This window comes from Macadamia integrifolia, chromosome 13, assembly GCF_013358625.1.
Source record: "Macadamia integrifolia cultivar HAES 741 chromosome 13, SCU_Mint_v3, whole genome shotgun sequence".
Lineage (NCBI taxonomy): Eukaryota > Viridiplantae > Streptophyta > Magnoliopsida > Proteales > Proteaceae > Macadamia > Macadamia integrifolia.
Window position 1 is genome coordinate 1,536,810 of NC_056569.1, and position 23,058 is coordinate 1,559,867.

General features: G+C 36.8%; 2 protein-coding genes across 5 annotated transcripts; both read right to left on the reverse strand.

The window, feature by feature from the left end:
* Positions 1 to 2,592: 2,592 nt before the first annotated feature.
* On the reverse strand, positions 2,593 to 8,422 carry LOC122059604 (TLC domain-containing protein 4-B-like). 4 transcript variants are annotated; one of them, XM_042622488.1, is made up of 10 exons: positions 7,677 to 8,422; positions 7,436 to 7,438; positions 6,629 to 6,751; positions 6,216 to 6,304; positions 5,984 to 6,122; positions 5,487 to 5,561; positions 5,191 to 5,312; positions 3,528 to 3,603; positions 3,341 to 3,400; positions 2,593 to 2,947 (listed from the first exon to the last, which is right to left on the reverse strand). In XM_042622488.1, exons 1-10 carry the CDS (start codon positions 7,815 to 7,817, stop codon positions 2,819 to 2,821), a joined length of 957 nt encoding a protein of 318 aa, XP_042478422.1. In that variant the 5' UTR covers positions 7,818 to 8,422; the 3' UTR covers positions 2,593 to 2,818. The 4 variants fall into 4 exon arrangements, with proteins under 4 accessions (XP_042478422.1, XP_042478423.1, XP_042478425.1 ...); XM_042622489.1 differs by having other exon boundaries at positions 7,905 to 8,417; XM_042622491.1 differs by having other exon boundaries at positions 6,629 to 6,744; positions 7,436 to 7,817.
* Positions 8,423 to 9,833: 1,411 nt separating this feature from the next.
* LOC122059603 (poly [ADP-ribose] polymerase 2) lies at positions 9,834 to 22,115 on the reverse strand. The gene is made up of 18 exons (XM_042622487.1): positions 21,830 to 22,115; positions 21,469 to 21,748; positions 21,233 to 21,354; positions 20,192 to 20,273; positions 19,748 to 19,980; positions 19,445 to 19,574; positions 18,835 to 18,890; positions 16,608 to 16,681; positions 16,331 to 16,377; positions 16,060 to 16,109; positions 15,768 to 15,830; positions 13,688 to 13,768; positions 13,381 to 13,491; positions 13,185 to 13,260; positions 12,375 to 12,517; positions 11,878 to 11,951; positions 10,185 to 10,290; positions 9,834 to 10,099 (listed from the first exon to the last, which is right to left on the reverse strand). The coding sequence occupies exons 1-18, from the start codon at positions 21,911 to 21,913 to the stop codon at positions 10,004 to 10,006; spliced, it is 1,908 nt and encodes a 635-aa protein (XP_042478421.1). The 5' UTR covers positions 21,914 to 22,115; the 3' UTR covers positions 9,834 to 10,003.
* Between the last annotated feature and the right edge of the window lie 943 nt (positions 22,116 to 23,058).

The following is a 23,058-nucleotide window of genomic DNA, read 5'->3' on the forward strand; positions in this document are numbered from 1 at the left end:
TGGGGTGGGGAATCTCCCATGCCCCACAATAATGTTATATGCCAGTGTGTATGTGTGTATGTTATATAGTGCTCGCTTCGTTTACAGCCCTTTAAATAATTTACCTGCCATCTACTGCTGCTCTCTAACTGGACGCACCGCACCTTCTATTCTCCTATTATTATTATTATGTCTTAAGTTTTTTCCTTTTTTTTTTCTTTCTTGGAACTTCTATTTGTCTCTGGTTTTGTTATCTGTCTCCATTGTAAGGGAATATGTTAGATTTTTTGTTAATGAAAACCTTGAAATAAAAGAAATAAAAAAAAATTTAAAAAAAAAAAAAGAGAAACAAGATTAATAATCATGGAGGAGGAAATAGTTCTGAAGATGAGAGATATGAGATTAGATCTGAAGAAACTAAAAGCTGATCTCCCCTGAGTAGTCACAAGTAGAATATACAAGACTTTAAACGGGAGTATTCAAATATCCCAGACTTTGATGCCTTCTTCACCAAAAAGTCGTTCAGGGGTTATCTTGTGCAGACATTCTGGGGGTTATACTCTTGTTCATAGGTGCAAAGTCATTCAACTTCAAGCCACATTATATATAGTAGTGTATCCCATAGGACAAGACAAATGATCAGATTCAAATAATCATGGAACATATAGGCCATCAATCTATATATGCAATGAATAGCAACAAGGCATGGAGATCATTGAAGCTTTGTGTTTTCCTCTCTAGCTATCTATATTCTTCACACTTCTCCAATTAAAAGAAAAACAAACAAATCTCATGAACCTAATACCAACCCTTACCTTAATCAGCCTCATGAATTGTAAGATGAGACCATGATTATATAATGAAAACCTAAATGGTGCAGGAATGAAATTTGTAAACAAACAACCACACAAGGCAAAGATCAACGTGGTTCGACAAGATTGCCTACATCCAAGGTGAGATAAGATCTACATCATTATCAGTGGAGAATATATAAGGATACAACCGCTCGTACTTATGCCTCTCTCAAATTACATATAATGAACCCTTGCTACAAATTTATAACGAAACCTAAATAATCACACTTTACTGAAATACCCATGTAGCTATGGGGAAACCTGAATAGGTATTGGCACAAAAAAAAAAAAAAAAGGGAACTGCATAGCTATACATTACAAAATAGTGAAATACCCATGTAACTATGGTAAAACCTATATAAACACACATTACCGAAATACCGATGTAATCAATTAAGACAAAGAAGTCTAATGGAATTACTGGCTGAAAGTTTCAATTTTTCATGTGATGCATTTGTGTGGATTAAAAGTACTTCACTGTGGCATGCGAAGAAAGCTTTAACAAAATTATTGGAGTACTTTTGTATGTGTATGAGGTCAAGTGATAAGTAAAATATTTGGAGAGAGAGAGAGAGAGAGAGTCTTTGAATCATGGGTGGAAATTCAATTGCTCTTCTTTTTTGTGCTGTTTGAAGAATGTAGAAAATTGATGTAGTTATAAATAGTCCTCTTCTAAGTGCAATAAGATTACAATAGGATCAGGAGCCTTAACACTCCAAACTACTTAGGAAATTACTTTAACCAAATTCCTCTTCCAATAATAGAAAATGGGTTTTCAAAGGCCATGGGCTTCCCAAAATTGTAAGGGTTGGAATTCATTACAAAAAAAATATATATCTATATATATAAACACAAGGAAAAAGATTCTAGCAGGCCCTCATTAGAAAGCAGATCGGCATGTTTTGTGTTTTTCTACAAGGTGGAAGGGTGGTGTGGAAATTCTGATATTAGATATTTAACAAATAATTTTGATTTGTCACATATTAAATATAAGACTAAGATTCAATTCATCTTCTCAAATGCAGGTGTATCCTCCTATGTATGTCTATGCACTTCACTGTAGATCCCTCAGAAAAAAAAATTCACTCTAAAAATAATAACAAATAACAAATAATATCCAAAACCTTATCCTAACTTAATGGGGTCGACTAAAAGGAGATTCCAAGCAAGAACGAGAACGAGAATCCATGCAAAAAATTTTGACTGATTATAACTAATTATAGTAAGTTTTGACTGTCAACCTAACGCATCACTACAAATTAGCCACAGACTTATAATGACAGACTATAATAAATCAGCCACAACCTGAATATCTACCTCATCCAACATCCTTCTAAAAAGGGCGAGAACTCTAATAGGGTTGAGAACAAATGGAGAAACTTCAGCGAATGATGGTGCAATACATGATTGGCTCCTCCCATATCTTTAACTATGAAAAAGGATCATTGTCAAATATTCAAGAAACTTTCTGAACTTCTAAAACTTTTTCCAGGATATTCCAATCTAGGTGCAACACATTGAATGACTTGTACCAAATTCTGAAAGGGTGAAAGGCATCAGAAAGAAGATATGAGTTAAAATTTTCTAGTACTAAGATCAGAAAATAGCGATTGAAACTATGGGAAACTGGAGGACCAAACTGGCAGTTTGTCCAAGGGGATCCAACCACACTGATTTGTAATCTCTATCCATTTTTTTTTTCATGGAGGTATAACTAGAAAGAATGATTAAAATGTAAATAAAGCACAGAGCTAATCGATGGGCATAATCCATGTATACATTCGATTGCATTATTCAATTCCTTTACAACATTTTGAAATCACAATGAATCAGAAACCATAGTTCCTTAGTTGTACTATTTAGCTAAGAGTTAGCTCCCCCCTCTTCCCCCTTCCTCCTATCATTTACAGAGTTTAAAAAAAAAAAAGAAAGGAAAAGACATTGTACAGGACTGGTACACCGAAAAATACATTCATGTATATCATTCACTGCCTCTTTGCCAATGTCTTCTTCAATCCTTTGACAATCTTTGCGAACCACAACAAATTCATGATAAATAGCACTGATGGTACCCCGAATACCATGAGACGAACAAGTGGTTGCATCTGCATAACCTGTTGTACAAGGAAACAGGGAATGAAATTTTTTTGGTTTTGCATAGTGGTGGAGCATTGCTTTCTTTTAGCTCAGTCAAAATGTCATTAGATCGACTGGAATTCTGGGAGGTACAAACTCAAGAAATACATTTTTGAGATTTGCATTAGTTCTCAGATGGCTACTACTAGTACCATCTACGAAGTTCAAGAAATAAAAATCGCATGTCATATATAACTAGGATCCTGATTCAGCTCATGCCACCATATTTAATAAAATTCTAAACATGCCCTCGTTCAGCTGGACTCAAAAGTTAGGTTGGCTCAGGGCAGGTGCCAGACAAAACAAACTGAGACCATTAACCCATGGAATTTCAAGAGAATAAGAGGAAGTTTCATAGCTTTTACCATTACCTGATGAGAATGCAAGTAGACATGGTAAAATATGTAAGTGAACAGGAGAAGTCTTGCAACCTGCATTTCAAAATTTATTTCAGCTGGGATGCCTGAGGGTAAAGAACAGCATAGCATGTAAACCTCATCTGTAATGTGTCCCCAGAATTATTTGAATTAAGAGGACATAATAAGGGATAGAGCTCACCAGCCAAGCAAAGAATATTACAACCCCATTAACGAGGTATGCACTGGACCTCTTCATTCCAGAAGTGCTAAGATACCTTTATAAAACCAAAAGATACAGATAAGTCTGACATAGAAAGATATCATGAACAGTAACCAAGAATGAATGAATTGTGGTGTGGTGACGAATACACATGACGCAAGTAAATCACGTAAAAGAGCTGATGCATGTAATTACATAAATGAGCTCAATTTTGTAGAAATAAACCTTGGGCTGGAATGTGCGTTGGACCAGTTTTTTTTGTAGAAGGCCACTTTAATAGTCTATAATATGGGAAAGAGCTAGGAATACAAGATTAGCCAATTTCGTCCAAATTTGTGGAAATTGAGTCATTTTATGTTAAAAAGTAGTTAAGTCCTAGAATCATTAGGAATTTGAGTTCAGATTTCCTTCCAAGACCTTTCTAATTTGATGAATAACATTCTTCAGTTTCTTAAACTGTATTGCTGAGAGATATTTATAGTGTTGCAGAGTGGATTCTCAGTCGGTTCCTTGGTGAGTTCCAAGGAACTGATATATCTTCAATATTTCTTCCAACTTTCTCTTCTTTGTTCCTTTTATTTTCAGGCTAGCTTTCTCTACCTCAATAGTCTGTGCCACCCCTGTTTTCCCTCAATTTTCAGTATTGCTTTCTACTTGCATATCCCTTTAATTCTGCTTAGAGTTGGTTCAAACTTGAGATTTAAGCTTCTGGTGATCTGCTCTCCTGATATCTGTATTGAAATTCTGAAGTTTATTTCTTACTATGCCAGTTCCAGTAAACCAGCTCTGTCTTATATTCTCATTAGGAGAACCCTGTAGACCACTTTGATCTCAGATCTCTGATATCTTGGAGGGCAATTAGCATTCATCATAGGGTACTTAACCATAGCTGCAGGCTTATCTGATAGCTCTATTCTCTGTCATCAATTATTCAGTTTACTCTGTTCTTGTGATCCTGAATTTCTAAGAAACAGTCTCTAGGTTCTAGCTTGGAAATGGTGTTTGCATCAAAGCCACTGCCAATTGAGACTTTAAGGAGAAGAAATAGGGGGCCCTATACCATACATCCTGCTGCCTCGGGATGACCTCATGTTACTTCATAGCAGCACAACCAAATGGAGGGTGGCTGTAGATCACAAATGGAGGCAACAAGCAAGGGCCCAACTATATACAACGGTTAACATACCGGAACAGTCCGAAAAAACTACAGCGTGCACTAGTGTGCAGCTCATACTATTTTGAGGCTTGGGTTGCAAATATGGTGTGGGGACTTAGTAGTCCTGCACAGCATGGTTCCACTCTTGAACAAGGTCTTGAACAAGGTCCAATTATGCCTCTTTAGTTGGCTGATGAAGGCATGCTTTATAGCATTTTAATTGTTTTCTACATGGGTCTATAAGTTCAGATGTGACTGGGCGGCTGAACACCAGTCTTTATATTAAAGCTTCTGATTCCTGTCTGATAAGGCATTACAGAGGCTCTTTTGACCGGCCTGAGGCTTTACCTCACCCTATCTCACTTACTCATTGTAGTTTAAAGTTCATTTCTAGAACACTTAATTAAAATTTCAGATTCTAGGAAGTAAAATTGCTAAATTTAAACATCTCAACAATTGAATCTAATGTAAATCATCCAAAATTACCATCTCAAATTGATTGCTGGGGTTGTCGCCTCAGAGATGAGAACCATGTAGGTGTAAAGCTGCCCCTCTCCAGACAACATAGAGTACGCCACTGCAACTAGAGAAATCAGATGGTGGAGAACCTGACAGATAGATACAACCATCTTGCAAGTCATGCACAATTCCAAAGTCAAAGTTCTCAATAGCTGGTATTATTTCTCCATTTCGTTTCCCCTTTTCATATGGTTAAAATTATGATCTATCAGGGAAAAGGCCATGTTGAAATTATGAAACCTTCAAATAGAGAACAAACTTACATACTCCATTCCACCAAGTGAAGGATAGAACCAAAATATCATTCCAAGGTCCACAAGGAAATATCCAACAGAAACCTGTGGCAGGTTACATTTAGTTTATAATACAAAGACTTAATTGTGTGATTTGAATAAAGCAACTAACTAGCAAGAAAATTGGTGAAAATCCCCAAAAAGTAAGATTATTCCCTCAAAATGCTTTTAAGAAAAAAAGTAAGCAATAGCACATAGTCAGTTCAGAACATAAAACTCCAACAAATACCAAACAAAAAACAGGGTGGAGTTTAAGCTTCATTCTATCCATTTGACTGCAATTTTTTGTTGAAATGTTTTGGGCTAAAAAGAATCTCAAATATATTTAAAAAAAGGAATGCCATTTACATGACTAGTAACTCAAAGAAACATTAAAGTCGAGTCAATAACCACCAATGGCACTCATACATCATTGAGGGGATAGGGAAACGGTTTTTTCTTTTGAATAGAAAAAAAAAGGTACTCACCCCCAGTATAAAAGTAGAGAGAGTTGAACTTCGGAATATAACAAGGCCAGCAAGTCTATGGTCAGAAAAGAGATCTGAGAAAATCACAAAGTATAATGACATGATTGTGATAAAAATGGCATGAAAAGTGGAGATACCCCTGAAAAAATAGATAATGTGATGTGAGAAATTGGACATAGAACATAAAATAAACCGGAAGAGAAGTAATAGAACAAATTGCATAAGATCTCACCTATTGCTCCACTCAATCCGTTGGATTTTTGTCAGAGCAGCAAAGCTCTTGAAGTAATACGCACTAATCAACTGGGTAATGTCAAAGGCCTTCAAGCAGAGAAAAAGAAAATTAGGGAATACTTAAAGAAAAACACGCCCAAAAAAATTTGAAAAATAACTGAACTACTAGCTTTTACAGAGACAATTAAATCATTGTGATCCAAAAAATAAAAAATCAGAACCACTCTCGCCTCATGCCCTTTTTAATTCTTCTTATTGACGTACATAAGAGAACAAGAGAACAAAAAAAATTAAAAATATGGAACAATGAGGTTAATCATGGATGCCAGCAGAGTCTACCCCTAATTGATCTCAAACTACAAATATATACCAGTAAAAATGAGATAAAGAGAAGGAAATATGAAGACATACCATTTTGCAAGCAAAAATACCACCAAGGATAGAAGTGTACGGGATATAAGGATGAGCTAGCAAGTAGTCCCTGACCAGTAACTCAGCTTTGTCTTGATAAGCCTTGATTTCCATAACTGTCCTCTTAGAAATAGTCATCATCACATATTGCTTAAACCATACGTCAACTCAACAGTCTGTGAGGAACAGAATATAATAAAATCTAAAATCCACAGATTTTCGTATAAAATGCTGAAATTCAACTTAAATAGGATACTTCCACAATCAAATTACAAAAACAAGGTCGAGATTACAATCAGAGATAAGAGAATTACTCAACAGAAATACCTATATAACAGATACTAAGCAATTGAAATACACCAAAACTTATCCCCAAAAGAAGAATTCAGGTGTATTTTAATGTTTAAGAGGTGTTACTTAGAGATGACAATTGGAATAACCAAAGGAAACTTAACGTTTCCCTTTCTTTTATGATCACTTTCTGGTGGCAGGAAAGTGAATGGGATCAACAAAATAAATCCTCCACTTGTAGGACATTTTGTTGCTATATTTTCTTCATTTTCATCTACTTGTTTCCTTTTGCTTGCCATTAGCAGCATTAAAAAAGCCCAATTTTATTCAGGCATAAATCATCTGAATTGCATGAAATATATGGACAGGTAAAGTTCAGCCATGACTGCAAATATGAAGAAAAATGAAATTGGAGAAAAACAATTTATGAAATCAAAAGTGTTCGTAAGAATCAAAATGAAACAAAACAAAGAATACCCAGAAAGCCAAAAATGGAGGAGAAGCAAAGGAACTTACAATCTGATTGCAGAAACCACTAATCAGCCACAGAAATCTCCAGACAAGCCCAGAAGGAAAAAAGCAGAGAGACAGAGATTTGAGAAAAGTTAAGAAACCCAATTCGAATCAAGACGTAAAATAACAACCCACTCACAATATCGTGACCCTCAAACCATCTGTTGGGATCTCTAACCGAAAGACGAAATAGAAGATGAAAAAGCAAAAGGAAAAGGTAAAGTATCCGCACAAAATGTGATACCTCCGCTTTTAGATTCTTGATTTTAATGATGGAAGAATGTTCTTTTGGGTTTCTTCCACTATTTACGATTTCATTTAATTCAATCAATGGCTCACGCCGATGAGACAAAAATTGTCTACACGAAAAGTAAAGGATATCCATTTAAGAGGATTACCAACAAAAGAGAGAGAGAGAGAGAGAGAGAGAGAGAGAGAGAGAGAGAGAGAGAGAATGATATCGAAGTATAACTGTTTTCTGGACATGGGGAGATTGTCTCTTCACATGTGTTATGTACGTTAGATTGGACTCTGATTCATCATCCATCATCAACTCCTATGTCGAACCCAACCCCTTATCGTTCTTGAACTCTGAACTTCTTCGCTCCAAATGGAGGGATGGATGAAAACATTCTCTCTTCACCATCGGTGGAGGGAAACTAGTTCTGCTTTTGGGAAAAAAATAGGGGACAGAATTCTGACGATAAATTTGAAAATACTCACTTTAGCTGAATTTTGCCACCCTTATACCTGAGATTCCATTTCCCTAACTGGTACAAGCAGCAAGTTCTTATTTTTGGCTTATAATGGCCTCTTATATGGCAACATTCAAAAGGTCTCTCTCTCTTCTTTGGAAATGACCTCGACCACCCTCTATTGATTGAGCGGTTAGCTCTAGGAAAATTAGCAGCATGCCTAACCCTCTCTTATAGGAAAACTAATTAAGATTTAGAAGGAGAGGGAGATTCAGAATAGTTATAGTTGGGATTTTTTTTTTTTTAGGGGATTTGGGGATTGGGATTGAACTGAATTAGATCACTTTTCTTTCATGCCCATCTTAGGGGTGTCAATTTCTAAACCGAACCGGTAAAACCGGCCGGACCGAACCGATAACAACCCGGACCGAACCGAACCGAAGCCTTATTGGTTCGGTTCGGTTTCAAGTATTGTAACCCCAAAACCAAACCGAACCGCACCGAAAACCGGATGAACCCGAAACCAAACTGAAACCGGCTCAAAACCCGGACCGAAACCGAAACCAAACCGGTAAGAAACCGAAACACTCCAAAATTCATTAAAAAAATTAAAATTTGAATAGTTTTGTATACATTTGTATGGAAAATCGAATTCAAACTAGACCAAAAATCAAAACCAACCCGGTTACAAATCGATTTAAGAAATCGAAGTTCAACAATTCATCATTTGGTTGTTTCCTAATGGCTTCATACCGGTTTAAAAAACCGATCCAAACCGAAATGAACCTAATAAATCCAAACCGGTACCAACCCGAACCCAAACCGCACCGAAACCGACACCGGACCGAAACCGATAAATCCTTATTGGGTCGGTTTCGGTCACTTCCAAACTCACACCGAAACCGGTGGAACCGGACCGAAACCGCACCGACCCGGACCGTTGACACCCCTAGCCCATCTATTAGGGCGGTAGGTTTCTTTCCACCATAGCCCTATATATTTTTATGCGTTTATTTTTTTTATACGGCATCTATTGACATTCAAACTTGAGAGCTATGTCCACATCATCATCTAATTATATATCGAGGAAATCATGAAACTGTAGTACCTATGAGATTGGAAATTACCCATGTGACTAATACAATTGACCATAATCCATTGTCACGAGATTTTAAGATCGAATCCAACCTTCCTTGTGGGGTTAGGTTGTGGAGGAAAAGGGATGGGAGATATAAGAAAAAGAAAAAGACAAAAGGTCGTATACTTCCATCTCACGTTCTCTCTTCTTCTTTAAATACCTAGCCTGAGCTCTCAAAAAATATACTTTTGCACTTCCTGTTATTAACTTGGCCTAAGATGCTAATAAAAGCAGGGCAGTATGATTAGATCCCTCACCAAAATCAGTCACATGTCAAATTTCAACCTCAAATTCAATGATTTCCCTCATCCATGTAATGTCATACGCTCTTATGTTTTCAACAATTTGTTTCGCCATGTGGCTAACTCCAATCAGGCTAAAACTTGATATGTGAATGGGCCCATGATATCTTCCTCTTTATAAAATTTAAGCCCCCTCCCCCATTTTTATGGTCTATCCCATTCAACTCGGATCTGGCAATCTTACATATATGTGGCATCACTATAGTTTGTGGCCCTAAATGGGCAATGAAGGAGTGAATCCAAGCTCTGGCATTGAAGGATAAAGATTCTCTCAAATAAAAAGGTGATACTTTAGAATATAGAAGGGCTAATCCTTACAGATGGAATCAGCAAGAGAAAGATGAATTATAATAACTCAAAACATCTGCTGCTACTAAAGATGAAAAACAACTGCCTTAAGGAAGAACAACATTTAAGGAGCAAAACATCTTGTTCCCTACCGCCTCTCAAAATTAAAATTTACTTGAATGACATATCGCATCTGAATCTGTTCCACATTGTATACTATGTACTCATTGTAAAGCAAATGACCCTGCAAGAAATTTGATTGGAGACTGTTAAGGTTATGACTATGGTTAAGTTTCACTATCTTATCCCATTAGTATAAAGCATACTACCTTGGGAACTGGTTGTGCCTTCGGCATTCCTAGGGGTACAATGACACCATCGTTAAGAGTCTGGAACTCTGATGAATCTGGAGCTGTTGTTCCTATTCCTTTTGTGCTGCAATATTGAATTTCCAAGGACATTACCTTTCCCATCCAAGGCTATAAGTAACATTCTTGAATACCAAAGTAATGGTAGACATACACAAGTTTCAAAAATTGCAAAGAAAACACTAACCTCTACAGTGTTTTTCATATTTTCTTCCCCATTAGATTGGCAAAATTGGTTCCTTGTTAGACATTTGCATCATCTTATGATTCCCATCTATGTATTCATATGCCAACTATATTATTTACATTCAACACAACCATTATTGCAGTATGCACTGGAGTTGCATGTGACAATGAAGACATGGACAATCAGAGGTGCAACTTACTTCCTTATGGTGGGATATTGATCGAAATAAGATTTACAATTTTCTAGGTACAAAGTTTATTTTTCTTGTTTTCCATAGGTGGAAAAGTTTATTTTTCTTATTTTTCATAGGTGGGGACAAGCATTTTTTTAATGTTGCTGTATCAGAAACCAAAATATAGTTTTTAAGTCCCATCTTATACACACACACACAAGAAAGTGAAAAAACCATTGAATTAAACTGTGTTGGTCCCAAGTTTATCTCTTATTGTTTTCATCTAACCCAGTTTCAGGCACATATAGCGGAAGAAGATCAATATTCTCCCATACCTAGAACACATGTGATTGGTATTATACTATCATGTTTACTATTTAAATCTAAAGCACCATAATTTTACGTCTTGATTTCCTTTATAAAATTACCCCGTTCATCATCTTTTCTTCTCCTGAGAAAGGACTTCAATTTAGCCGTCAACTCACCTGCATAGTTGTTGACAGTTGAGACATCGCCTACATGAGGCTTATGCAACAAGGTGGCCCACAATGTTCAAGGCCTTATGGATCATGGATCAAGGCACCAAAACCCACAAGATGAAAGAAACTCGAAATATGGAAAAGATACCTGGAATATGACACTTGCCTTGCCAAGCTTGGCCACACCAGGAGTCACGGAAGCTGGCCGTCACCTTGCCGCCATGACATCTTACCAAAATCTTTTCTGTATCCAACTAGCCCCTTTTAGAAGACAGCTGCTGCCTCAGTTGGTCAATGCCTTGATAGAAGAGTGCAGGCTCCCAGGAGGTCACAGGTTCGGCTCTCCTGTTTTCACCTTATCCCTTAAGGCACCCCTCAACCCCCCCCCCCTCCACTTCCTACCCTTCTTACTCAGCTACTCTCTAGTAGTTGTAGTCATAGTCCAAGGAGGCAAGTTAGGTATGTATACCAAGAAAAAAAAAAAAAACTAGCCCCCTTTGAACATGCTATACTGGATTCCCTTTCCATATATTCAGCTCTCATAACAAAACATACAGTTCTGCCACTTAAAAACTCATTTCCAGCATGACCCCTTCAGCTCATTTAGGGCCTTCAGGTTTAACAGCGTTTTACCTCAGTTTGCCATTAATAGAAAACAAATGCATTTACTGAGTTTAGCCCTGAATCTAAAACCAAAGATCCAAATGTACCCATATATACACATTAAATAATGATACTAAATTGCCAAAAGCCATGTAAATATCATAAAAATCAGTCAATAAGGAGAAAGGGGGGGAATCCCCAGGAGAAAGTTACCTTAGCTTTCCTGCTGGCAACTTATCAGCATTATAATTTGCAGTTAGAAGCTCAGCCATCTCCCCAAGTGCCACCTGCAAGGGAGAAGGTTCAATAGTCTCCCACAAGGAACATTTTGCTATCCGATAAACATGACTAAATTGGAAGGGAAATGGGGGAAGCCACTGAAGTACATTAACGAACACAACCAGACGTATTTGGGTAGAAGAACAATCAAGACTATCATGAATCCATCAATTGGACCAATCCATGGATTGCATCAAAATTCCATCCATTGAATATCCTAATCAAACCCTTAAGCAAAATCTGGAAGGCATGAAATGCATGGAAAAGTGGGTAAAAAAGTAAGGAAAATAGCCATAGTTATCCCAGACAATTTGGATTGATGACCACAAGTATGGCATGCATCCATGAACATCAATTATTCATGTTTGACCCGAATACCCTGATCTCACCTTGTACTAACAGTTACAGTTGTTAACTAGAAGATTGAGTACCTCACATAAAAGCAGCACGCCAGTCCTAGTAACATCTGAAGCATAGCAGTAGTTGGCACTTTTTGAAAACATATCAGCAAAATAAACACCCTTTCCAAACATATAACCTGTTGAAGGTGCTTCTGGAGGAGCTATTCGTAATCCTGTAATTTTATAAAAGCAGAAGTAGCATTTAGATATGTTCACAAAACTCATTCTCAAGTTGAAAAGAAATGATCTTTCACAGCAGTAGAAGGAGCATTTAGATATTTTGAATGACTCATTCTCAATTTGAAAACTTAAAAGAAACAATCCTGTTGTTTATTAACCATAGCAATAGCATTTAGATATTTTGCACAACTAATTCCCAATGTGTATTGGACCTGTTTAGATCCTAATCCTGGAACAAATTTGTGCCGGTAGATGCGGGCTATGTTCCGTCTGTGATCTATATGGGAATTCCTATCTGACCCAATTTCCAAGTGAACCCTTAGTATGTAATGGTCTGGATATTATGCTTCACTCTGACCATCCTTCACAATTAAATGAATAATATGGACATAAGCCTCAACCTTAAGAATCCAGATACAGCACTTGGAAGCGCCTAACACAGAGCCAACATTATCCAAGATGGACCGTAATGTCAAAACCACCAGAAAAAAAAAAAAAAAAAAAAAAAAGAAGAACCAGGTTGGAGCAGATATCGTGCCTGATCCTCGCATCTAGAGCCCTAACGCTCTCCAAGTGAAACATTAGGGGCAAAAGGAAAATTTTATAAAGAAAAGAACATATAAAGTTCCTCATTGCTAACAGGAAAAGCCAAGTGATAACCTTGCGATAGAATGCCAGTCCAATTTGTGAGACGAGAACCATGCCACAAAAGCATCCTATTCGGTGTTGTAGAGAACTGCACCAAAAGCACATGAACATTAGACCACCCAGAAACTAATCCTCATGAGAGGAACTGTAAAATTTTCTACAAAAAGTGAAAAAATAGGATTCTATTCATGGGGGCTGCATTTTACACCTTCTTGAACCGTTCCTCTTCACCTTCTCTGGAAATTCTAAATATTTGAACAATATCAACAGTATAATTTGAATGTGTTTTTGCATGAGTATTCTGCATATACTTCTCAATCTGGCAATGAAATGAAAAGAAGAAAGAAAATAAAGAATGTAAGTTCTCCTGAGTTCATTTCAAGAATAATCAAGGATAAAAAGCATGCACTGAAACAGTCAAGATTCGTTTTCCCTCAGAATTCATTTCAAGAATGATCAAGGATGAAAGCATAAGATGAGTTCCACTTGATCAAGAGAGTAAGAACATGAATTACCACAGAAAATTCTTCAGAATCAACTTCAAGAGAAGTAAGTTCACAATGAAGGCGCTGATAATTAGAATACAATGGATCTTCCTACAGCAAAATGAAAACTGGGATTACACGCACATTTGTTGTACATTAAACTCAAACAAGAAAACAACATCACAAAGAATCTTTGATAGAATGCAATCATGTAAGACAAAAGGCCAAAAAAGCTGCATTAGCAAGAAAAGAGATGTAATGTAAAGGGAAGGCCAAGAAGGACTTGGGTTGAATAGTGAGCCTTGAGAGCTTCCACCCAAAAAAAAGCAGAGCCTTGAGCGCGGTCACTTTGCTATTAAAAAACGAGGCCAAAGAACAATTCTCAATCCATCCCACCCAGTGACAGAACAAACTTAAGTGGAACTTGCACTGATGTACACCCTTTATTCCTTTTTCTTTGTTAGTGAAAACTGATGCTTGAACAGGAAACAGAACTGAACGCTCAACTGAGATCAATCACCATATCCAGCTTAAAGAGGGGATGGGTCAGGGAAACCAACAAGATCTGATAGTTTTGGCATCAAATGGTTTCACATTCGGGCTTCTGTTTAGATGCAGATCCCGAATCCTTCTAATATTTAAATTGCTTTTCCATCAACTGAAATCTTGTGATATTAATTAATGACCATGAGGCATGAGGCATGTTCCTCTTTCTGAACTGGTATGATTAGGGGTCTGAGTCAGGCCTGGACCCCACAAATAGCCTCTAGATTTGTGTTCATATTGTCTAGTATTTAACTTATTGGGCTTCAGCTTGTAAATAATTTGGATGGGAAGTTAGGAGTAGACAATGTTCCATTCTGCCGTTTCTGCATTTTCTTGTTCCCAAAAAAGGAGAAACAGCCTAAAAAGTGTTTGACAAAGTTGTTCCGTTTCACCCGTTTCTACAAAAAATAAATCAAAATTTATGCTTATTTACAATTCTAGAAATGACTTTGACGAACAAGTTGAACTTGTTTCGTCGTTTCTAGAAACGAATTTGAGAGAAGAAAAAAAAAGGCTGTTGTGCCCGATAAATCTCTCAACTATTTAAACCTAAAAAGAGGCAACCAAACCCTCTCTCCCTTTTGGGCATCCAATGATACTATTGGGTTTTTTAGTGGCATTATGTCTGCAAAAAATGTTTTGAGAAACAGGTTTATCAAACACCAAAAAGCCATTTTTGTTTCCGGAAACATGAAAAGCTGTTTCCACTGTTTCTAGACACAAACAGCAGAAACGTTATCCAACGGTGCCTTAGTTTCTCTTCCACTTGGATTCATTGCTATATCAGTAACTTGTTTTAAGTTTTTTGCTTTTTTCAATAACTAGGTTTTATCTGTAATAGATTCTACAGGTTTTCTGCACTGTATACAGATACATCATCAAGTGCAATTATATTCTTTTTGTTGAACTAAATTACATTATTTTTTTCTCAGCTGAAAAAGAAGTGAAGTTTCAAAGGGGACACCATGAGCCCTTGAAGAACTTTACAGAAGCAAGAGGCAGAAATAAGAGGTAAACAGTAAATATAGGAAACAAACAAATGTTTCAACAAATATAAAAAGAAGTAACACACATAGTGAAACATCACAAATGAATTAGGGCCATTTGCAAATTTCTGGGAGAAAATGCACTGGTATGACAAGCAAATTTCTGCACATAAAATGTCAACAATTAATTAATTTAAAAAAAAAATTTTAAAAAAGATATTGCCTGGTCTTGTAAAGTGGAAAACTTGTGTTGCTCATATGCCATGGGTGCTGGAGAGAGAGAGGGGGGGCAATAGAAGAAAGAAGTACAAAATGTGATTCATTTCATAAGGATGGAAATTCTGCAATGCATATTTGACCCTGAAATACTAGCAGCCCGCGATTGTAATCAATTTTCGGAGGCATCTATGAATTTCAAATTAATTGGTGGACAAAAAAGGTACAGGTCCTTGTTTGTTTGGGCTGAGATCGTAATCCTTGTAATCAAGAAGTTGAAATTAACTATGCAAGAGTGCATTATACAGACACACAAAAAGAAACCAGAAACAAACTAATTTTAAAGAAAAACATAAGCAGACCTGCTTCTCTATGTCGTCCTCCAATAACCTAGTTGCAACCTCAATTTCACCTAAGGCTTCAACCTGCAACAGAGAGCAAGGAAGTTCTCTCAAATTGTTGAGACAAAAGAAAAAGAAGGCACAAGTCAAAGTTTCCAGAAAGAATTGGTACTGATTACAACTTAAGAGCCTAAATACAAGGCAAAGACATGAAGAAATTATAACAGCAGCAAAGAAAAGAAAATAACAAAACCAATTCCTGTCGCCACATCTGAATAGGAAATTCAATGTGTGGTTCTAGAAATAGATTTACCATTTCCAACTTCTGTTTCAGTTTCTGTGGGGTGTTGATGACAAATTCACCTGCCAGCATTTATAAACCTACATCAGTTCATATCTATGCCATCTCAATTCACAAAATCCATAAAATATCAGACTTTCAAATGCTCAATCAAGCAGAACTTTATATTCTTCACTAGTTTCTTAATATAATACCAATAAAAGATTAGAATATTGAAAAAGAGAGAGAGAGAGAGAGAGAGAGAGAGAGAGAGAGAGAGAGAGAGAGAGCACGCAATACTTACTCATCTTTTTAAAACCGAAGTCATGAGGGATGACTGTGTAAAACTCTCTGCAAGAAAGAAAAAAAAAATTATCAGTCACAAAATGAGGGGGCAAAAATAAAACAACAAATTAGGGCCATATAAGACTCAAGTTTCTAATATGGAAATAATGAGTCACCATGAAAAGCATAACTGTAGAGGTATGAAAGAAGCATTTGCATGAAACTAAGTTTAACCAGCACCTGTAAATGGCAGACTAAAATAAAAATAGAAAGACTACTGGGAAAGAAATTCTCACCCACTTAATAGCTCAAGTTGCTTCCTATTAGATTGACCAACCACATCAGCAATTCTCTTCAAGACATCATAACCCTAAAGTTTTCAAAATAGCATAAGATGAGGTAGATATGTAGCAAAAAAAAAAAAAAAAACTTTTTAAGTAATGAATGTTCCAAAAAATAAAAGAAATGAAAAGAGAAATGAAATCTATCGTGCTGAGGGATAAAGGTAAATTGTCTAGAGGGAGAGAGAGAAGGAATGAGGATGGTGAGAGAGAAAGAGGGAGGGGCATGAGGTGCAGTTGCTTGTCATCTCTGGCATAGAGAGAGAGAGAGAGAGAGACAGTTAGTTGCAGTGGTGGTCAGAGACAAATTACAGCAGGCAGGGTTCCTTTTATTATTACAAAAAGCCAATTTCCTGTTTTACCCACATTCCTTAGCTATTACTCCATGTGCTCATTAATCAAAGCACACTCACTCTCAGAAATTGTCTCTTACAAATTTGAGAATGGCTTTTTAGCTTGTTCCGAGAATCCATTCTCAAGAAGAGAAATAGGGGTCTAGAATGCGTACCAAAAGACCATTTTTAAGCTCGGAACAATTTCTGTGCCAGAGATAGATTCTAAGAATGGGTACGAAAGACATCCTTAGAGTTTGAGTAGGAGTTCCATAAGGGATCTTGATTGTTTGTGTCAGTGCATCAGAATCAGGATTTATTTGTTCACAAGTCCTTTTAATTGACAAGTAGATGGGATTCTGTTATGACTGAGTCCTAGTAAATTTAAGAAGTCGAGTTTTAATACCATTCAAATGTTTGAGTACTATCTACGAATATCAAATGCAGGACATTTTTTAGGGTTTCTTTCTTCTTTTTTTTTTTTTTTAATTATTATTGAATACAATTGTTCTGGCTTCACTGCAGGTGTGATTCAGGTGATGGTTGCAGTAGAACTGTCTGTGTCTCCACTGTGTAGGGTCAAGAATCTTGCTGCTATTACAATTGTTTATCAATGTCAGTTGCTGATAAAAAAAGTTACACACATTCTATGCCTATGATCTTTTAATCATGGTGGTTCAGTAGCTTTTTTTATTTTTTTTCTTGGTCATTATATCTCTTAATCCCTTTTTAATCTTCATTTGAGTCATAATATTTGTTTGCGCTTTCCTTTTGGTTGTTTGATCAGATCCATTGTTTCTTCAAGAAATCTCAAGATCTTATTCTGTTCTTCAATCGTTTCAGTTCTATTGGTTTTTCAGTTGATCAAATTCTATCTTTTCCAACAGGTTTGGCTGTTGCATCTACTATCAAAATTGAGCTTGTCTTAAACGGGACGTGGTATCCTACACTAGGCAAACATATACATGCTATATAAAGGCCCAAACACCCAAAACATGTACACAATCCCATCTTGCAAAAATATTTATAAAATAATAATAATAATAATAACAATAATAATAATAATTAAATAAATAAATAAATAGCAAATAATTTGCAAAAAAAGCCATAAAAAACCAAAATCCAAATTCAAGAAATCACACCATAGGCTGGTTCTGGATGCCTTAGAGGTTCCTCTATTTCTTCCCAGCAATAGACACCACCATATTGCTGCCAGTGCCAACTTCAAATATTTATGGCCTCAGGCATCTCAGGAGAAAGAAATACAATCAATTACGAGGTCAAGTTACATAACCAAACTGACTCCAATCTCTCTCTCGAAGATAAGCCAAAAAATCTTGAGCAAACGAATGTATAAATAAGCTATGAACTGTCAACAATGTCTTCAGGTAAAGAAACAAACACTTGGAGGAATATGGTCAAGATACAATTCAGAGCTTCTGTAATAGATGCTTGAATCTAAGAAAGATCTGGCCTTGAAGGCAAGTCCTAAAAGGTTTATAGTTAGAAGACCTTTGAAAAACAAAATATGATGAAGTTTTGGGTTGGGTAAAGTTGTTTTATGCTCTTATTGGGTCAAATGCAGCAACTTAATCAACCCATCAATGACAGGAAATTTATTTGATGTCCGACTCTTTCACAAGTCTTAAAAGCTAACAGAAGCCTTCTGCATTTTCTTCGTTACTGTGCACTGTTCTGTGTCATGTCAGAAAAATAAATAAATTTGGGGACAAATAAACTTCTTTCTTTGCTTATTGATTTCACTTTCATACTAAAAACAGGCATGCCCCTGTATGCAATATCTCTAAAGAAACATAAGAAGCTTCAATGCATGAACTCTAACATTTCACCTTCAATATTGTGGTTTTGCTTAGCTTGCCAAGGGGCAACTTCTCAGCGTTGTATCCTAACAAGAAAGAAACCCAGAAAATGGACAGAATTATTAAATTGCAAACATTATAACAAAGTAAAATTGAAGTCGTGTTAGTAAACATAACAAGCTTCCATACATTGCACATATTTTAAACCTTTTGGGGGGAGTAGAGGGGGTGGAAGGGGCGCAAGTAAAATTAGAATGTTTCAAAAATTAAGATGAATTAAAGAAAACGTTCCAAGCATTAAATTAAGAAGGAGAAAATCCAAGATCAAAAAGGAAAAAATATTTTGATTTTGGGGCTGTGGCACATACATTGTACAGGTCATGACATGTTCAAATTCAATGAATGTCTAACATAAACTGTAACAGATAAGTACTTGGTATACTACAAACAAAGTCTTATATATATATATATATATATATATTTAGTTATGACTTTATCCCTGTTCTGATTCTCCATCATGTAGAATCCACTTCTTTTTTTCATTTTTCTTTTTTTTCTTTTTTTTGGGGGGTGGGGTGAATAGAATCCACTTCTTGATACTCCATAAAATGTAAATGACTAAATGGATGGAAGCACCAACCTATTTCCAACATTTGCTGCTTCATCATGCTGGTATTGCAAATTAGAGAAATGAACTTGGCAATGCGAGGTTCAAGTCGTGACTCCCGAGGTTGAACCACCAATGAAGAGTCAGTTGGCTTCTCAGGAACCTGATAATGACAGTCAAAATCCCAGAAAAAACTGAGCATCTTGGTGAAGATAGAAAAAATTCATTTACTTTTTCCAAGATCAGATCTTTGAGATAGGGAAACTGCAAGACAACTAAAGCAATCAATTATCAAGAAGAATCAATATAGATGATGGAAGAGAAAAAACTACTAACTGATCCATTTTTTGCTTCACTGTAGTCCATTTCCAACCATGTGTAGCACTTTGGGTAACAAATAAACCTTTTGCGGTTGGACCATTCATTTTTAGTCTTGTCAAAGAACTTCTGTTTAAATTCCTGAATCGCTGCATTACATGAAGTGTAAGGACCATGTAACTTGTCCTGCCCTTTTACTCCAACTCTACCCCATCTAGTGTACACCATAAATGTACCACCATCATCAGATTCTGCAGACATTTTGAAATAGCATCAGTAGGGTTTACCAAAATTTTCACTGATATTTTTGGGGTACGAATTCAGAATATATGTTGAGAACTCAACGGACATAGGAACACTGATCTCACTGAACACATCAATCAATTCACTCCATTAACCTAAATATTTCTCAAAGTGATGATTTCATAGGTTAATTAAAAGATTCAAGAGTCAACAACAAACCAAGAGCTTGAATCACATAAAACTTGTTATTATTGTCAGACACGTTTGTTTGGTTCAGGGTAGCATCATATATTTCATCCCCCTGCAACAAAAAAGCAGCACTAGAGTTAAAGCCAGATGGTTGAGCATATCCCTATCCACAACACTGCAACTAAACTAATTTACATACATGTATGCATGTCTATGACCCATGTTCAGGAATCAACTCAAGCTCAAAAAGGAAAAAAGTAGATATTGTTCTAGCAGCAACACAATTGTGGCTATAAACTAAGCCTAAGAAGCAGCTCTATTGGATGACAATTACAGCCTACAAATAGCTGCTGGACTGGCATAGGGCCACCAGCGCTGGAACCTTCCTGCAATTCCTCTGCTGTGCTCTGCTGAATTGATGATGGAAAACAGGCAAAGGTCATACAACAGAAATAACAACGAGAACACTCATCATTATTAGAAGGTGAAACAACCACAAAGAATCGGTGGCTACCAGAAGCTAAGCCTTACTGAACAAATGCAGCATCAGGAGTCAGTGGTCAAAGATCCTTATAAGGACTAGAACCGTGATGCCATCATCAGGCCAAGCTCAAAGGATGTTTGACAGAATCACCCTTGGCTTGCCTCAGGAGAGATGTTGTACTGCCCCTGCCATGTGACAACTCTCAAGAATTCAACTCACAGTTTTTTAAGTTTCAACAATCTTGGTTTGTCTCGTTTACACTTCAACAAACCCCAATTAGGGTCTATCAATGTAATACCATTTAAGATGGAATTAACAACAAACTTCCAACGACGCAGCAACTGGCACCCCTAAGCAACCTCATAAGAAGAGGAACCAAAAAGCCCAGCTCCCTCTTCTCCCCTCTCTATAAGTTTATAGTGAGCTTCCCCCTTCTCCCATCCCACATGAACCCCTTCTTCTAAAGAAATGACAACTAAAAAACCAGATTACTGGTAGAAGGGACAGCACTATCAAATTCAACCCACAACAATCGAAGTATGATTGATATAATAATGTTCAAAATAATAGTAAAAACTGTTTCTTACAAGCTGTAACACATGGTTATTTGTCTTTATGTGATCAGGTAGCCATTGATCCAAAACTGCACAACCCTTCTTAGTAGCCGTAACCAACTTCTCTTTTTTGCTCCCATCTGATTCCTCTTTACCTGCCACCAGAATTCTATCATACATTCCTTCATTTTTTTTTTTTTTTTTTTTTTACCCCCTTCCTTTCATTTCTAAAATCAATAACATCCGACTACAATAAAAATATAAGGTACCTTCAGTAGTCTGCTGAGATTGAGAATCCTTATCCAAATCGACAGAGAGCCTCTCCAAGAGTTCCTTCTTCGACCCATCTGACGAAATCCCTCGAAGGGTCGCTTGTTCGCGTAATTGACGAATACCCATTTCTCGGAGCTTCTCAATGGCTTTAACCTTCTCGGGCCCATTTGAGTCCTCATTCTCCGATTCCCTCGGTCTCTTTTTCCCCGCTAAAGCATCAGTTCCATCCGTCGACAACTTGTTTTCTTTTCGAATTGCAGATTCTAGCCTCAAAACCTGTAAGAACACACCATTAGTGATAAATAAACTCTGCAGAATCGATAACACTTCAAAAAACACACACACAGATGAGCATACTAGCTTAGGCTTTGTTCCGGAGATGTCAAGCCCTCGTTGGGCGAGCTGGGTTCGAAGCTCTTCCACCCTAAGCTTGTTTGCCATTTCCCTCTGTGAGTGTGTGTGGAGAGTGAGAGCGAGAGAGAGGGGTTTTGAGCTTTCGGAAAGCCTGTGGAGGAAGAGAGGAAGCCGTAGTGTGCTACACGTATTTAGGAATTGGAGGGAAGGCTTCAAAATCTTACAGAGGAAGAAGGGGGTGCGCTACACGACGTCCGGCCTTAGGGAAATGAGTCCAGTAGACCATTGTTATTACCATGGACCCTATTCAATACCCGCTGACCTTGAATTTCTGTGTCATATACTCATCTGAGGGCCCAGTATTCCATCACCCCCACGGAAGACTGTGGGATATAGAGTTTGGATCAGCTCCCCGCAGGGACGTCCCTTGGGTGATCCAACCGTCTGTAGCGGTGTCAGATCCGTTATGGACGGCTAGATCAGCCGTCCGTAGCTGTGTAAGCTCCCCGGGGCACGTCACTTTGCTCGCAGAGACTTCATCTTTTACAAACCAAGCAAAACATTTAGATTTGAAAAATACTAAACTTAAAAACAACCATATATATACACACTTTTTTTCTTTAACTATACAAATAGAATAAAAATACGTTTGACACGTTAGATTTATTTTTATATTCCCGCAGAGTAAATCAATAAGAAAGAATAACTTTTGACATGTGTGTCATAAAACTTATATAATATTAAATAACTTTTATAATAATAACAAATTATCTTTTTAGAAAGTGCCATTTTTACATTAGAAGAACGTTTACAATTTTTTTTAACCTTTCTTTTAACATCAATTGGGAAAACAGCAAAGAAGAAAAAATAAATTAAAAATAAAGGCCTTTAAAACACTTATTTTATTGAAAAAAAAATAAAATATACAAAAAATTAAACATCAAAGTAGGTTGTGTACATAGCATTGTTATCTATGATTATATTTTTTCTAGTCATCGCCTCCTAGTCAATAGTTTTGACCAAATTGGCTAGCAACAGTCCAACCATGGGGTTCGAATTCGAAAACCTAGTTGAAGATCCACACAGGAAAAACAAGAATACGAATCTAATAAAATTATCAAATTATACATTTCACCTAATATGTTGAAGATGATCAACGCCGTTTTCCAAGGTTTCCCTCTCTTGGCTATAGATCTTCTATAGCCCTTTAGACCTCTTTGGTTCTCTCACTT

Bases quoted from the DNA above. Each gene is read 5' to 3' on its own strand.
- LOC122059604 (XM_042622488.1), bottom strand. From the start codon at position 7,817: ATGGATATCCTTTACTTTTCGTGTAGACAATTTTTGTCTCATCGGCGT. The intron at 5,313-5,486 runs GTAAGTTTGTTC...TCTATCTGTCAG, and splicing joins CACTTGGTGGAATGGAGTAT to GTTCTCCACCATCTGATTTC. The intron at 2,948-3,340 runs GTAATGGTAAAA...CTTGTACAACAG, and splicing joins TCTACTTGCATTCTCATCAG to GTTATGCAGATGCAACCACT.
- LOC122059603 (XM_042622487.1), bottom strand. From the start codon at position 21,913: ATGGCAAACAAGCTTAGGGTGGAAGAGCTTCGAACCCAGCTCGCCCAA. The intron at 11,952-12,374 runs GTACTCAATCTT...TCTCCCTTGCAG, and splicing joins GCGTGCTGCTTTTATGTGAG to GTGGCACTTGGGGAGATGGC. The intron at 10,100-10,184 runs GTAGTATGCTTT...AATTTCTTGCAG, and splicing joins AGGCACAACCAGTTCCCAAG to GGTCATTTGCTTTACAATGA.